Here is a 15,464-nt window from a genome sequence, read left to right as displayed (position 1 = left end):
CCAGTCACATGTGGTATGCAGCGAATAGGCACCCGCTGTAGCCAATAGAGATGCGCTCTCCCCTGCGGCAGTCGCCCTGGCAACCCAGTATTGTTGGTTGCTGCAGAAACCGCCGCTGGCCTGCGCTGACCTTGAGTCTGCTCCTAGCCGGGAGAGTAAGGGCTCGCCAGGGGCCAGGCGCGACGCGGGACGCTTTGAAGGCGCCTGTTCTCCCTGCGGTCCCATGCAATTCCAGCATCGCACCCCTTCCCAAGGACTGGGGAACAGGCCTGATTCTAGAGCTCGCACTGTCGTCTCTGCTGTTTGAGTGGTGGGGGGTGGGAGCAGCTCTGCGGGGGCATCACACAGGAGGACCTTGTACCTTGCAGAACCCGGTCACTCTCCTCTCTGGAGCCAGAGTTGCACTCTCATTCTGTGGGTTCCAGTTCTCTCCCGTGCTCTAGCGTCACATATGCAGCTTTACCCACCAGGAACATTCCTCTCTAAATTTGTTGAACTTCAGAATCTTAAAGTGTCAGCTCAGAGGTCACGTCTTCTTGAAGCTTTCCTTGGCTCTTCCTCTGAGCAACTATCATCCCAACGCCATCCTCTCAAAGTACTTATAACACCTGTCATTCCCTCACCAACCAAAGAAATGAGGCCAGAGGGCAGGGGACAGGGGCTGCTCCTCTCCCTGTGCCAGGGATCTGACAGAGGGAGTCTGGAGAGGCTGGGAGGCTCAGGGCAGCTGGAAGTTGGGACTGAGCCCAGGGGTGGGGGGTGGAGGCTGGATCCTGCTCTGAGTGGATCCTATCCCTTTAATAGCTGCTGGCCTGGCCCCGCTTGGGCTCCTGCCTTACCTCCTGTTCAGCTGTGACTGCAGCTGCTATGCTGACTCATGTGCCCCCGGCAGCCATCAGGGACTGGGAGCATGGGCTCCCCAGGGGCCTTGGCAGGCTGGGGGCTTCTGGATTACAAAACTGAGAAGTATGTGATGACCAGGAACTGGCGGGTGGGCGTTCTGCAGAGGCTGTTGCAGCTCGGGGTCATGGTCTACGTGGTAGGGTAAGAGAACAGCTCCTGGCCACACTTTCTGAAGGGACTGTGACTGGTCCTGCTGTGATAAGGGTTGAGAGTTTGACTCTTCAGGGGCTGGGCTGGTGGTAGTGGAGGTGGGCAGGTTGGGACAGGGTAGAGGATAGACAGAAGGAAGGATATCTGTCTGTCTAGGGGCCAGTGGGTGCAAGAGCAAGTTGTGTGTTTGTGTCCTCCTGTGTGCCCACCTGCCTCTTTTCCTGGGCCTTGTCCCCAGTCCCATTTGGGCTCTAGGCACTGAGCAGAATGGCCCCCACCCCTGCCCAGCTTGACCCTGCGGGGGGCAGGAAGTAATCCCTGACATTTGTGAGAGCTGGAGCAGTAAGGCCCCCTATAGAGACCACCAGTTCTAGCTGGGTCAGGGGAATCTTTAAGGAGGAAACTTGGTCTAGCCAGGGGAGGGGGAGGGTGTTTTTGGCTGGTGAAGGAGGTGGTAGTGGGCACCTCCAACTCCATGGTGCCTGTAGGAGACTCCCATGAGGGCACCGGCTCTCTAATGCATGGCCTGTGTTTCTGGTGAGAAATGAGGGTAGAGAGGGGGCAGGGCCTGAGCAGTGTGAAAGCTTATAGGATATGAGGGAGAGAGGCTGGGTGGGGGACCAGCTCTGCCACTGACCACCATATGTTGGGGACACACCACACTTCCCTTCACCTCCTCCCCAGGTGGGCCCTCCTTGCCAAGAAAGGCTACCAGGAGCGGGACCTGGACCCCCAGATTTCCGTTATCACCAAACTCAAAGGGGTTTCTGTGACCCAGATCAAGGAGCTGGGGAATCGGCTGTGGGACGTGGCTGACTTCGTGAAGCCAGCACAGGTGGGTGCCTAGTGCTGCTGCCGGGCACTGACACCTCCAATACCACCCTTGCAGTGAATGTGTGTGAGAGAGGCATGCAGTGCCAAAGGGGAGTGCTGGCCCCGTCACAGGGCCAGGCTCAGGAAGGGCCTTCAGAGGAGTGGCACCTGGACAGGGCTGTCGGGAACATGTAAGAGGTTTACAGGTGGATGAGGGGTCAGGTCAGGAAGCCAAGCCAGGGGAATTACATTTACAAAGGCTACGTCTGGAAAAGAATGGACTATCTGGGAACTCAAGGCTTGAGCTTGAAGGTGGGCTGGAAGGGGTGTAGGGGGCCAGGGCCTGGAGCTTCTCGAATGCTCCCCTCCTTGACCTGGGGTGCTGCTGTCAGGCACTGCTCCTCTGCCCTCCCACACTGCATTTCTGGCCCCTTCTTCTTCCACTCAGATTGTCCACAGCCTGTTTTCACCTCTGTCCTACTGAATCCCAGACTGTAGCCCTGGTGACAACCTGCCCCGGGCACAGCTGCCTCCAAAGTGCATTCCCACCACATCCACAGAGAAATTATCCCCCCTCTCCCAGTGTGGCCTCTTTTAATCCACCAGGGCCAAAGTCGGACCCAGCTTGACACCTTCTTGTCCTTCCTCCCTGTCTTTTCCATCACCTAATAGTTTAAACTGCTGCCTGCGCCTTACCCGGATGAAACTGTGCTGTTCTAGTGGGTCCCCAGGTGTACCCATGCAGCGGCCAGGCTGAACTTTCACGTGTGACATGTGACAGAACCTTGCTTTCCACCCTTGGGAGGCTCCCTGTCCATGATGGTGGCCACCAAGTCCCTTCAGATCCTGACCGCTGCCACACCCCTCTGCCCTCTGCCTAATTTTTACATCCCCTTTGCAGCTCTCACATTCAGCACACAGGTGCCAGCCACCCTTTCTGTCCTTGGCCACCCTTTACCCAGGCAGAGCTCACCACTTACTCCCCTGCCTTTTGGCCACATGTCACGTGTGCAATAAGAAGGCCACCTTCCCACCAGCCTGGGGGGTGGGGTGCCCAGCCCAACTCAGCTCTGGACTTTAGTATCTAGAAACAAGAGGTTCTTGGAGAATTCTGGTTTAGTGAATGGGAGTGAACATGAGAAATAAATTTGTCTCGAAGAGGCAGACATGGGCTCAGAAATGGCCAGGAAGAGCCAGCCTCCCATCTCTGCCTTGACTTGCCTCGCTGGAGACATTTTCCTGGGGCACAGGGTTGGTGACTCGATGGGGCCAGGACCCTTTTCCTCACACACCAAGTTGCCAGCTTCTGGCCTGTCTCATTGAGGGAGCCCTGTGGGCACCAACTCTGACACTTGCCTTCTAGGGAGAGAATGTGTTCTTCTTGGTGACCAATTTCCATGTGACTCCAAAACAAGTTCAAGGCAGATGCCCAGAGGTAGGTTGCTCACACTTTCAATGGGTCCCCGGTTCCTTTTCTAGGCCTGGGTCACCAGCCATGTCCTCCCTTCTTCCCAGGTGACTGAGGGCTCAGTATGTGCTACTGTAGTGGTCCCCAAAGCTTTTGGCACCAGGGACCGGTGCTCCTATGAGAATTTAATGCCTAATGATCTGAGGTGGAGCTGAGGCAGTGATGCTAGCACTGAGGAGTAGCTGCAAATCCAATGAAGCTTCACTCGCTCACCTGCCACTCACCTCCTGCTGTGCAGCCCGGTTCATAACAGGCCACGGACTGGTACTGGTCCACGGCCTAGGGATTGAAGACCCCTGATCTATTCAATATTTGGTTTGTAGACTATTCTGAAATTTTGCTGGGGCCACAGTTCTGTGTTTTCTGAAATCCGTGTGATTCCTCTTTGGACATATCCTGGCTTCTGGCCCTTCCCGAGAAACTGCCAGGCCTGGGAAGTAATTCATCTGATCTGGAAATTCAGTTTCATGAGACTAGCCAGAGTTCCTGCCAGCTACTTTCAGGAGTCCTGGTCATCTAGTCCCTCCCAACACATGCACTGTGTTCTTTGTAATGTCATAGCCTTCATCAAACACCTGCCAAGCAAACCCCTGGGCCAAGCCCTGTGCTGATCTTACAAAACTCTGTTCCCCATACCTCAAGAAACTCCTGCACAGACAGCCCAGCCAAGGCGGCAGGTCCTGCGAATGGGGGCAGAGGCTACAGATGGGAGACCCAGGGAGGCACTTCTGTCAGCTTGGGGCCTCGGGAAGGGTTTCCTGCAGGACTGGAGGCTCAGGTGGGATCTCAAGGATGTCCAGGCAGAGGGGGCTGTATGGGCGAAGGCCCTGAGCTGTGTGAGATGAAACACCTCCAAGGGCACCTGCTGCTTAGTGGGGCTGGAGCCTAGATTTGGATTGAGATGCGAAGGCGATGACTTGAGATCTCAGGGCCCCTGTGAACCCCACTAAGGAGCTGAATTCTATCACAGGAGCAGCAGGGGCCTCTGAGGGGCTCAGGGGAGGGGCACTCCATCTTCTGTGCGTTGGATGGACCACTCAGGTTGCCGGGTGGAGGCAGATCAGGGCAGAGGCATGGCCTCGTGGTGCCCCACGCAGTCCAGTTGGAGGAGATGGTGGCCCAGCCAGGGTGGAGAGGAGAGAGAACAGGTGGCCCCACACTATCCTCTGCCCTTGTATCACAGTCCCACCCCCCACAAAGTTCCACCATCTCATTTGGCTTCTCAGAGTCCCCCAGCTTTTCCTGGCACTGTGTTTCTCCTGCGCCCCTGAGCTGGGCGCCCTGGATAGTGGTGTCCATCCTCTGTGCAGGCAGAACTGTGTCTGTGTGAACACTTGACCTTCAAGGGTGCCTTTCTATCTGGAGTCTGGGACCCCAAGAAAGCGGACTACCTGGCTGATCACCAGAATTCTGTGACCATGTGCATGCATTAATGTCCCTGTTTGACTGAAGAACAGGCAGGAAAGGGTCTAGTCTGTGGGGTCCTACTTCCCTACCCAGGCCCCTTGGACCAAGGTCCTGTCCTTTGTCTGCCACGGTCAGCGCCTTCACCCTGGCATGGACTTACCCTTCCCAGGGCATCTCCACCTTCCCTGTTGTATGATCTGAATTGGGACCAGAGAAGCTGGGCTCTGATGAATCACTTCTGTCCCCACCAGGGACAGAACAATCAGGAGGAAAGGAGTCTCACCTTGTCTTAGAATATAGCACCTGCACCCCATCTGGTCAGGGGCTGCCCACCCCGCCTGCTCTGACCACCTCCTTTTATTTTCACCTTTCAGCTTTTCCTTGTGCTCCCAAACTCAGAGAATCCTGGGAGGTTAAGGCAGGGAGGGGCATATCCCTGTGGACTGCAGGGCTGGGTTACTGCCCCTGACAATTCTACTCTCTCACCTCCCTCAGCATCCCTCCATCCCACTGGCTAACTGCTGGACCCATGAGGACTGTCCTGAAGGGGAGACGGGGACACACAGCCATGGTAACAGTGGGCCTTGTCATCTAGCCTGGGTGGCTTCTGAGTACAGTCCTGGAGGTGTCTCTGCATGTCTCCTTTCTGCCCATAGCCCCTGTTCACCCATCCCCGACTCCAGGCCTAGAGTTTGTCTTATGTTTTCAAGGCATAAAAACAGGCCAGTGCGTGGTGTTCAACGGGACGCACAGGACCTGTGAGATCCGGGGCTGGTGCCCCGTGGAGAGCAGCACTGTGCCTGTGTAAGTTTCCCTCTACCCCCAGGGCAGGGCCCCAAGACCAGCAGAGCCTGCCCCTCACCTCCTGCCCACCCCACCCACAGGAAGCCTCTGCTGGTCCAGGCTGAGAACTTCACACTGTTCATCAAAAATACTGTCACCTTCAGCAAATTTAACTTCTCCAAGTAAGCATGGGTGGGTCGTGGCAGGCACCAGATCCTCCTTGTTCCCTGGCTAGCCTGACAGCCCCCCTCACCTGTCCCCTTTCAGGTCCAATGCCTTGGAGACCTGGGACAACACCTATTTCAAGCACTGCCGCTATGATGCATTCTCCAGTCCCTTCTGCCCAGTATTCCGCATTGGGGACCTTGTGGCTGCTGCTGGAGGGGCCTTTGAGGACCTGGCATTGCTGGTGGGTCTGTGGGGGTCAGGTTCTGGGAGGACACAGGGAGAGGGTCCTGAGCCATTGTGTCAGTGGAGCGGTGATATGCCATGTGCAGGGTGGTGCTGTAGGCATCCGTGTCCTCTGGGATTGCAACCTGGATGCTGGAGGCTCTGACTGCCGGCCCCACTACTCCTTCCAGCTGCAGGAGCGGAGCTACAACTTCAGGTACCACTTCCATAGCCCCCAGTGCCCACCTGCCACTCCTCAGCCAAGTCCCCCTCTACCTGTTCTCCTGTGGAGGCCAGGACGGACCCCACCCCAGCCCAGCTCTCTGGATACTCTACTGTGTGTACGAGGGGCAGGAAGGAGTGTCCTCAGCTCCAAGTCCCCCAGCACAGTCTCTGTCCAGCCTCCCCTGAGCCCATCCTTCTTCACCCCATCTGTCCCCACACCCAACACTATAGCTGCGACCCTGACCCCCGGCCTTCTTCACCCCACCCCGCCTCTAGTATCTTCCCTCCTCAGCACAGAGGGCTTTCTTTTTTACTTTTCCCTTGAAGTTTTATTTTTATTTTTTTTTAAATCCATAGAAAAGTTCAAAGATTAGTATTATGAACACCTAAATACTCTTCATCTGGATTCACTAGGTTTTTTGTTTTTACCATTTTGTCACATTTGCTCTCTCTCTCCCTCTCTAGAGTGAGCCAGATATATTTAGATAGATTTCAAATGCAACCTTTTGAAAGTAAGTAGCAGACATCCAGACACTCACCCCTCTCAACACTGTCCCAGGAATAAGGACCTTCCCCATGGGACCACTGTCCTACAGTCACACTCAAGAAATTTAACAGTGGCAGAATAAATCTAGTATTTAAATTTCCCCAACTGTGCCATTATTGATCCTAAATCTTTTTATTTTCCAATCCAGGATCCACTCTAGGATCTTGCATGGCATTTATTGTCATGTCTTTGAATCTCCTAAGCAGACCTGCCCCTCTTCCCCACCTGGAATCCTTCTGCCACTTCAGGTTACCTTTGCACCCGTCACATGCATATGCACACACAGCCTCCTGGCCTGGAGATGACACCCCTAACAATGCTGCCTGGCCTGGCTTTGCTAACCTCCCCAGCCCTTTGCAACTACATGGGGCTGGCTCCCTGCCCACACCCCACTCCCCTCATCTCTGTTCTCTCACTGGTCCTACGTTCTCTGCCTTGAACTCCTCCTTGACCCCTGGAAACCAGCCTGAAAGTGTCCCCTGCAGGAAGCCTTCCTCGTTTCCTGAGGAGTTCTCACCTCTGGACCCTCACAACCCTGGGCCTGCCTCCATCCCTCCCAACCCCTACTGCCTCTATTAAGGGATCTCTCTGTCTCTGTCCCCTCAGCAGGCAGGGAGCTTCTAAAAGGCAGATCCCAATTTGCTTTTCCCTGGTGTCCTCAGCAACGGTACAGAACTGAGACACAGGACTTGGGCTGGGGGCTGATGGAGAAGCAAGATGGAGGCTTGGGAGGGCCAGCCCAACCTGGGAGTGGGCAGAGCAGACCACCAGACTCTCTCTTGCCCCCAGGACAGCCACTCACTGGTGGGAGGCCTCCGGTGTGGAGGCCCGAAGCCTCTTCAAGCTCTACGGGATCCGCTTCGACATCCTTGTCACTGGGCAGGTAGGAGGGGCTAGGTGTGATGGGCAAGGCGGGGGAAGGGGCAGACGACCACCATAGCCTGAGAAGCTCAGCTCAGGTATCTCTCAGGCTGGGAAGTTTGGGCTCATCCCCACGACCATCACTCTGGGCACTGGAGCTGCTTGGCTGGGCATGGTGAGTCTGACCAACGTGGGCTCCCTCTGGCTTCGGTGAGTGCATGCCAGGCCCGCCCAAATGTACACTGAGGCCCCTTTGCCTGCTCTTGAGTCTCAGAGTAAGGGCTGGGGAGGCGGTGGGAAGGCAGGCTGGGGCCAGGACATGGGCCTGCCCTGCCTCTCCCAGATCACCTTCTTCTGTGACCTGCTGCTATTGTATGTGGATGGAAAAGCCCATTTCTACTGGACAACCAAGTATGAAGAGGTGAGCTGTGGGCCTAACCCACCACTGGGTGCTGCTACACTCGGAGGATGTTGGCCAGAGCCGTGACCTGCTGTTTTCATCTGCAGGCAAAGGCCCCAAAGGTGCCTGCCAACCCTGAGCAGACAGAGCCAGCCTCCACGCCCCCGCCACCTGGCTGCCCAGGTACCTTAGAGGGGGCCCAGCACCTGCCTCCATAGCCACTGCTGCTACTGGCAGCCAGACACCAATGCCAGTGTGGCCCTGCCCAGGTTCTATTCTCCACTCACCTGCTCATTCTTGAGACCGTAATCATTCCATGATGGTTAGGGGTTGGGGGCTGGGAAAGGTGGGGGCCCTGCCTTGGAGACCTCATGGATGATGCCCAAGAAGAATCAGGGTGGGGGTCAAGGAAGAATTCTACCTTCACCTCCCAGGCGGACTGTCCTTCCCCTGACTCCAGCCGTGGCAGGGTGCTGCCTGGGGAGTGACAGAAGCTAATTTTGTATGGACATCTGCAATGTAACAGAAACCATGGACAAAAGGAGAGCCCTGGGCACCACGTAGCAGGGGACCAGTCCAGTGGAACGCCTGCTGTGTCTGTGTCTGGAGAATTCTCTCCCAGATTCTGTCCCCAGTGCTCCGAGCAGCAGTGGCCCGCTGTCAGTACTGACCCATCCACTGGCTGTGGCTGACTCCTGCTTGCTGGAGAATTTTCCCAAAATTTCCCAGGCACAGGAGATCCATGGTCAAGTCAGGGGGAGGGACAGGAGCTGCAGGAGTCAAACCCTCTCTTGGTCCCAGGGCAGAGCCAGGCCTTTAGGAGTGCTCACTCCAGGGAAGCGAGGGGCAGCTTCCTCATGGGTCCCTGGTGACCCGGGCATGCTGGCAGCTTGCTAATGGAGTGTCCTGGGCCGGTTCGGGTGGGATGGGATGGGGCTCAGGCTGTGCTAGCATCTGGAATTATCTGGCACATGGAGCCTCAGCAGGGCCTTGGGCCCCTGCCACTTCTCAATCCCCAGAGCAGTGTGTATGGGGAAGAGAGTTCAGAAGGGTCGGGGTGAGGGAACATGGCCCTGAGGCCTGGTTATTGGAGCAAGGTCACATGTACCTGATTGTCCTTGGGGCCCAGAGAAAGCTGATGACATAGCTGCAGGAATTTGAGGAGTAAAGCCTGCCAAAGCCAGCAGCCTCTTGTGTGGTCTTTACAGGAAAGAATGGGTCATTGGAGACATCTATAGTGGGTATAACACAGTCTTGGGGACATCAATGGGGGAGGGACAGAGTGGGCCTGTGAACTCCAAGAAAGACTGCAGCCTCACAGCCACAAGGTGGGCTGGAAGGCATTTAGAGCAGGCCCAAGCACTTGTGCACCTATACATACGTGTGTGTACCACAGGTGTGCCATCTGAGACTCTACCACAAAGACCTTGAGAGCGTGAGCATAGAGAGAGAGAAAATGAGTGCTAGATCTGACAGCTGGACCTGAGCTTAGAAACAGCTGTTGCATCAGTCTGCACTCAGGTGTGCTCACCCAGGGCAGCCGTGTGGTCCATGTGGGCACGTGCCCGAGAGGTGCGCGTGCCTGTGCAGGTGTGCCTCTATATTCCCTGGGCAGCCGTGGGCACATGCCATGCTCTTTGGGAGCCCTGGGAATCCAAGGTGACCCTAGAATTCTGCTGCCCTTTCAAGGCATCCTCTTTGGTGCCCTGGCTCTGCTCTCTGGGTTGACCCTTGATTGGACATATGGGAAGCGTGGGGGGCACCTGACCCCATCCCTGTTATGGACTCCTCCTTGCCTGGTGCTTTTAGGTGGTGTATGTAGCTCCTCTGTAATGGGCAGAGGGCACTGCCTGGGAGCAGGGCCCTGGGATCTAGGCCTCTGGGACCCAGGCCTGGCTGTGTCCCTGACTCAGAGTTATCCCAGGGCTAGCACCTGTCCCTTGCAGAACCGGGGTGTCTTTGCTGGGGGTTTGGGACAATCACCTGGTTCTTGGGGGCAGGCAAAGATTCAGTGCCACAAAGAATGACACTGTGGACATGGTGACAGGCTACATGGCTGGCTAAACTGTTATTATTGTGGATCTTTGGGGCTGTGGGCCTCTTCTCTGCCCGCCCCACCCCACCTGCCCAGGTAGCTGCAGTTGGTCATAAACTGAAAGGTTCTGAACAGAGTCCACCACATCAACTCTGGCCACCGCCCACTCTCAAAGACCCAAAGCTCAGAATTCGGACTAAGCTCTAAGGTCCTGAGGAACCCCAGCAAAGGCAGGCCTACAAACATGAGCTGCTCTGGACAGAGGGGGCTCCAAGCCCCTCCGGCCTCCTGAGGAGGCGGGGGAGGATGGGCAGACCCCTGGCTGTCCTCATGGACTGGTGGCCTGCTTCGGTGCCTGGCTGGGGGGCTGTACAGCCTGCACCCTCTCCTCCAGGCTGCTGTTGGGGAACACCACATAGCGTGCAGTAGCTGGCTGCTGTAGCTCCTGATGGTTCTCCTTGCTGTGCCAGATGCCATAGCCGAAATACACCATGAGTCCTGCAGGGGTTGCACAAGCCTGAAGGGCAGGTCTCAGCCCTCTGCCCTCCTTGCCCTCTTCTTACAGCCCATCTGGGCCCCCAGTGTGGCCCACACTTACCGATCAGCAGCCAGATGGAGAAGCGCAGCCAGGTCAAGTAGTTCAGCTTCAGCATGAGGCAGATGTTGAGAAGGATGCTCAGCGCTGGAGTCAGGGGCACCAAGGGGATCTGAGGGCAAGGGCAGAGCTGGGCTGGGCTGGGCTGCAGGAGGGTCTGATTTCTCAAGAGTCCACAGAACCTTTTTCTATCCCACTCCCCATGCAGACAGAGGGGGATGGGCATTCCGGCCTCCCCAACCGTGTGAGCCCTGGTTCATCCTGACATTGTAGAGGAGGAAGGGGCGAAGGCAAAGGGAACTGGCCGGGCTGATATTGAGTAGGTGTTGGGTGGGGAATGTACCTGGAAGATGTCCTGCTGGCGCTGTTGCTGGTGGGCTCCCAGGACGAGGAGACTGAGCACAAACACAATAGTGCTGAGCAGGAGCAGCAGGATGATGTAGCCCCAGTTCGGGAGGTGCAGGGCCGAGACCCCAAAGACCAGCACACAGCCCAGGGTGATGGCTGAGGCCACCATGACACCAAGTGCCCAAGCCACAGTGGATCCGGAGCTGCACCTATCCAGGAAGCCCAAGTAGGGCCTCAGGGCTGGCCGCAGCTGCCCGGGCTCAGGAGCCAAGGACTGCTCAGTGCCCACCAGCTGGGTGTGGTCTTGGAAGGAGTTGTACTCTTTGGCCACAGGGCTAGGGCTGGCCAGGCCTGGGGAACTAGACGAAGGAGACTTCTGGAAGCGTAGCACAATTATGCTGGCGGCCACAAAGGTGTAGGCCAGCAGTGTGCCAATGGACAAGAACTGGACCAGTGCCTCGAGGTCCAGCAGTAGTGCCATGAAAGCCATGAGGACCCCAAACACCAGGATGCCCACCATGGGAACCTGTGTCCGGGGGTGCACGTGGGCAAACACCTGAAAGAAGAGCCCATCGGTGGCCATGGCATAGAGGATTCGTGGCCCGGAGAAGATGTTGAGGAGCAGAACAGTGTTCATGGCTGTGGCAGAGGATAGGGGACTGGTTAGCATGGTAGACAGGCCTCCCAGGGGCCTCTGCTGGGAGCCAGGGCTCAGGCAGTCCCTTGGGAACATTGGCATGAGTTTGTCTACATTTTCAGAGTGAGCCTGAGTGTACGTGGGGTGCTAAATTATCACCCTACCACCACCCAGGAATGGGACACCCCAGTTTAGGTTAGAGGCCCATTAGAGAATCTGAAGAGGGTTTCCAGGAAAGGACCTGGAAGTACATGCCCAAAACTGAAGTACAACTGAGAAAGGGTGATGAATAGGGGCGTCTGGCACATCCCAACAAGCATGGGTGAAGAGTCTAAAAATTAGCACCTTTCCGGGCCCGTTAAGCAACTCGGAACACTGAGGCTCGGATGGAGATGTGTTCCTCGGGAGGCTCAGGGCTGGGCCCCACTGCCCGGTTCCCTCCCACTTTATCCAGAAGGGCCCCTTACCGCAAATAGAACCAGCTGCCACAATGAAGCCAGCCCAGCTGTAGCCCCGCTGGTAGAAGGCATCGGCAAGGGCTGAGTCAGGATTCAGGCTGTGCCAGGGCACCATGAGGGTGAGCACGGTGGAGACGAGAATGTAGGCGCTAGCCACAAGGCCAAGTGACATGGCAATGGCTATAGGCACAGCTCGCTTCGGGTTCCGGGCCTCCTCGCTGGAGGCAGCAATGACATCAAAGCCCACAAAGGCAAAGAAACAGGTGGCAGTGCCGGCCAAGATGCCAGAGAAGCCAAAAGGTGCAAAGCCACCCTCCTCAGGGCTCCAGTTGTGTGGGTGGGCCAGGATGAACCCCATGATGATGATGAAGAGGATGATGACCAGGCTGATGGCAGAGAAGGCATGGTTGAGCCAGGAGGAGATGCGAGCTCCACAGGAGACCAAGGCAGAGGCCAAAAGGATGATGCCAGCAGCCAGGAAGTCTGGGTTGTGGGCTAGAAAGGGGATGTGCCAGACGCCCACATGGGCCTCGGTAAAGTTGCGGATGCGATGGCTGAACATGGAGTCCAGGTAGCCGCTCCAAGCACGGGCCACAGCGGCACCACCAATGAGGTACTCAAGGATCACATTCCAGCCTATGAGGAAGGCCCACAGTTCGCCCATGGACACGTAGGTGAACAAGTAGGCAGAGCCCGTGCGGGGCACACGCGCCCCAAACTCTGCATAGCATAGGGCAGCCAGGAGGGAAGCCAAAGCAGCCACACCGAAGGACACCAGCACTGCAGGGCCGGCCATCTGCTTTGCCACGGTGCCTGTAAGCACGTATAGGCCCGAGCCCACCATGCCACCCACACCCAGCAGGGTCAGGTCCAGTGTGGACAGGCAGCGCTGAAGCGATGTCTCCATGGAGGACCCCTCCAGTGGCTTCAGCCGGTTCAGCTTCTGGCAGAAGCAAGCTAGGCTGGTGGTGCTGGGCAGCCCCGGGGCCATGGTGGGCAGCTGAAAGGAGCACCAAGCCAGCTGCTGAGACCTGCCTGTGCCAGAGGGGAATGACAATTTGTCCAGCTGGGTCTTGACCAACCTTCACTCCTCCCTCTGTTCCCATCTTGGGGCTCCAGTACATGCACCGCTGGCCTGCTGGAGGGCTGGGATGAGACAGATGTCAGGGCTCGCCAGCAGCGTGGGGAGGTCACAGGGAAGCATGGAGACCTAGGCACCTAGGCTGCCTCCAGGGCAGGGGAGGGAACCTGGTGGAGCTGGACCTGGGTCCCTCCCCTGGGCCTGTTTGGGGATGGCCCTGAGCATGAGGAAGGTGCAGCCCCTGGGAGCAGGCTGGGAATCACTACGTAGTCTGCGATCCCAGAGCAAGATGGAAACAGACGCTTCCTGGGAGCTGGGCCAGGCTGTTTCAGGACCCGGAACAGGAGCGGCTCTGCGAGCCCTGGGTAGAGCCCAGGCAGCCACCTGGCCTCAGACAGAGGCGGTCATCCCTCCCTTCTCTGCCCCACCAGGCTGGGGAGCCAAGGGCCCCCGCCCAGACACTCCGCCCGCCAGAGCCAGTTCCGCACGCCTCTGTCCCCAGGTACCTGAGCCGTCGCCTTTTCTCGAGCCTGAGTCTGTCTTCTCAAGACTCCCTGCGACCCAGCTGCTATCGCCGCTCCTCCGCGCTCTGCGTGCTGCGCCCGCCCCTCGCGCCACTGCCTTCCGCGCTCAAGGCCCGCCCCCACCCCCAGGCGCCAGATCCACACTGGGCCCCACCTCTCTGTCACACATGCACCCAGAGAGCTCACCGTATTTATAACTAATAAAATCAAGACCAGAGCTCACCGGATCTAGGAAAGCCCTATCACTGTGCACTGTTCACAGATGAGGAAGCCTAAACCACCAGGTAAGTAACCAATCCTGGTCACCTGGGTAAATTTGGGAGGCAGGTGAGGTTAAGGTCCAGGTTTGGAGAGTTCTGGAGTCCACCCACTTGCCACTGCCACAGACACTCTCCTTGATCCTTCACCCCAACACATATATTCCACTATATGTAACATATATAACACTAGATAGCCAGATGCCATCTAGTCCCCTCCACCCCACAGTGGGGGTGTGGGGGATGCTGGCATTATGCAGCTTCTGGTAAGATGAGGGGATGGTCTGGCAGAGCGGCCCTGGGCAATCCCTGAGCTCTCTCTTACAATGAGATTGGCAAGGAAGTGTATGGCTTTTGGGAGTGTCCTGTGAACTCATGTTCAGTGTTTGACAGAATTCATGCTGGCTGTTTTAAGCTTGCAGCTATAGACAACATCCTGAAAGGAGGCAAGCAGGCTCCCGGGGACAACCTACAGCCCTCCCGCTCAGGGGACCCCTAGGGCCCCTCAGATGCCAATGGCAGCCTCTCCTAGTTTAGGAGTACCTGTCAGGCCTGGCGGACCCTGGGGGAACCCCAACAGTAGCTTCCTACTCATGGATAATCAGTGAGAAGTACCATGTCCTGAGCATTTACTCCATGCCAGTCCCCACACCATGGGCAGTCCCCGTGTCCCATCCCGTGGCCACTACGACCTCCCTTCAGACTTATTTATTCTTAGGACTGAGGAGTCTTCGTCTTTCTGCTCTTCCCACTTCTTTGAAAGTGAAAAAGTTGATGTGACAAGGTGTTAACTTGCTCACAGAAAAATGATGACAATCCATCCAAGCAAAGCAAAACCAAAACAGATACCCTCTTCCCCCAGAACTTTATACATGTTTTCGGGTTTATATGTGGTTTGTGGAATTTTAGGAGCACCTGCAGCCTGTCTGGCTCAACGAGCTGGTGATAATATGATAAGATGGTGGACTCCCAGACAAGATGGTGCCACTTGGAACACTCTGCATTGGCCAGCCCCCTTTGTCCCTTCTGACATTTGCCTGATGTTATCTTGAGGAACTTCTCAGATAAAATCCCACTTCGTACAGGGATGACAACTCCCTTATCTCACTCCCATGTAGCCTAAACATAACTGATCAGATGGTCCCTGTTTTTAAATGCCTCCACAAAAATCTAGAAAAATGTATTTCAAACCAAGAGGCTTCAGCAATTTTGTAACAGGAGCTGCCCTAAGGCCTTACTGATGACCACCTGAGAGCTGGTGTGCAGTGTTTCAGAGCACTGACTTTTTATCTACCTAGAGAAGGGCTTTCACCACACCCCCTTTCGCAGGCACCTACAGTGGATATTCGAGGCCAAGCATAGATGACACAGTGAATTGTAAACTTCCAGGGATATGGCTGGGCCAAGTGCTGGGACCCCACTGAAGAAGGAAGTGGGAGGAGGGAGAAGGGGAGAGGGAATACGTCTCAATTCATTCTACAAAGCCAGGATTACCCTGACACTAAACCCAAAAAAGACATTACACCAAAAGAATACTATAGACCAAGATCCCTTATGGATATAGATGCAGACTTTGTCAACA

The 15,464-nt window shown here is 56.3% G+C and overlaps 2 protein-coding genes across 3 annotated transcripts; one reads left to right on the top strand and one right to left on the bottom strand.

The window, feature by feature from the left end:
• Positions 1-848: 848 nt before the first annotated feature.
• On the top strand, positions 849-9,751 carry P2RX6 (purinergic receptor P2X 6). The gene is given in 13 exon segments (XM_039868408.1): positions 849-1,044; positions 1,738-1,888; positions 3,230-3,301; positions 5,237-5,312; positions 5,452-5,545; positions 5,626-5,706; positions 5,792-5,933; positions 6,022-6,131; positions 7,476-7,569; positions 7,657-7,722; positions 7,891-7,968; positions 8,055-8,105; positions 8,108-9,751. Coding segments are annotated over 13 exon segments (1,323 nt in total). The 5' UTR covers positions 849-877; the 3' UTR covers positions 8,249-9,751.
• A 245-nt stretch (positions 9,752-9,996) lies between these two features.
• On the bottom strand, positions 9,997-13,789 carry SLC7A4 (solute carrier family 7 member 4). 2 transcript variants are annotated; one of them, XM_039868405.1, is made up of 5 exons: positions 13,608-13,789; positions 12,030-13,166; positions 10,921-11,564; positions 10,581-10,689; positions 9,997-10,480 (listed from the first exon to the last, which is right to left on the bottom strand). In XM_039868405.1, the coding sequence occupies exons 2-5, from the start codon at positions 13,009-13,011 to the stop codon at positions 10,311-10,313; spliced, it is 1,905 nt and encodes a 634-aa protein (XP_039724339.1). In that variant the 5' UTR covers positions 13,012-13,166; positions 13,608-13,789; the 3' UTR covers positions 9,997-10,310. The 2 variants fall into 2 exon arrangements, with proteins under 2 accessions (XP_039724339.1, XP_039724338.1); XM_039868404.1 differs by having other exon boundaries at positions 12,030-13,055.
• Between the last annotated feature and the right edge of the window lie 1,675 nt (positions 13,790-15,464).

This window comes from Pteropus medius, unplaced genomic scaffold (assembly GCF_902729225.1).
Source record: "Pteropus medius unplaced genomic scaffold, Ma_sr-lr_union100, whole genome shotgun sequence".
Classification (NCBI taxonomy): Eukaryota; Metazoa; Chordata; class Mammalia; order Chiroptera; family Pteropodidae; genus Pteropus; species Pteropus medius.
The sequence above is the reverse complement of the archived record's forward strand: the minus strand, read 5'-3'. Positions and strand labels throughout refer to the sequence as shown.

Coding starts and splice junctions, on each gene's coding strand:
- SLC7A4 (XM_039868405.1), bottom strand. CDS start 13,011: ATGGCCCCGGGGCTGCCCAGCACCACCAGCCTAGCTTGCTTCTGCCAG. Junction 11,565..12,029: donor GGCAGCTGGTTCTATTTGCG/GTAAGGGGCCCT, acceptor CCTCTGCCACAG/CCATGAACACTGTTCTGCTC. Junction 10,481..10,580: donor CTCCATCTGGCTGCTGATCG/GTAAGTGTGGGC, acceptor CAACCCCTGCAG/GACTCATGGTGTATTTCGGC.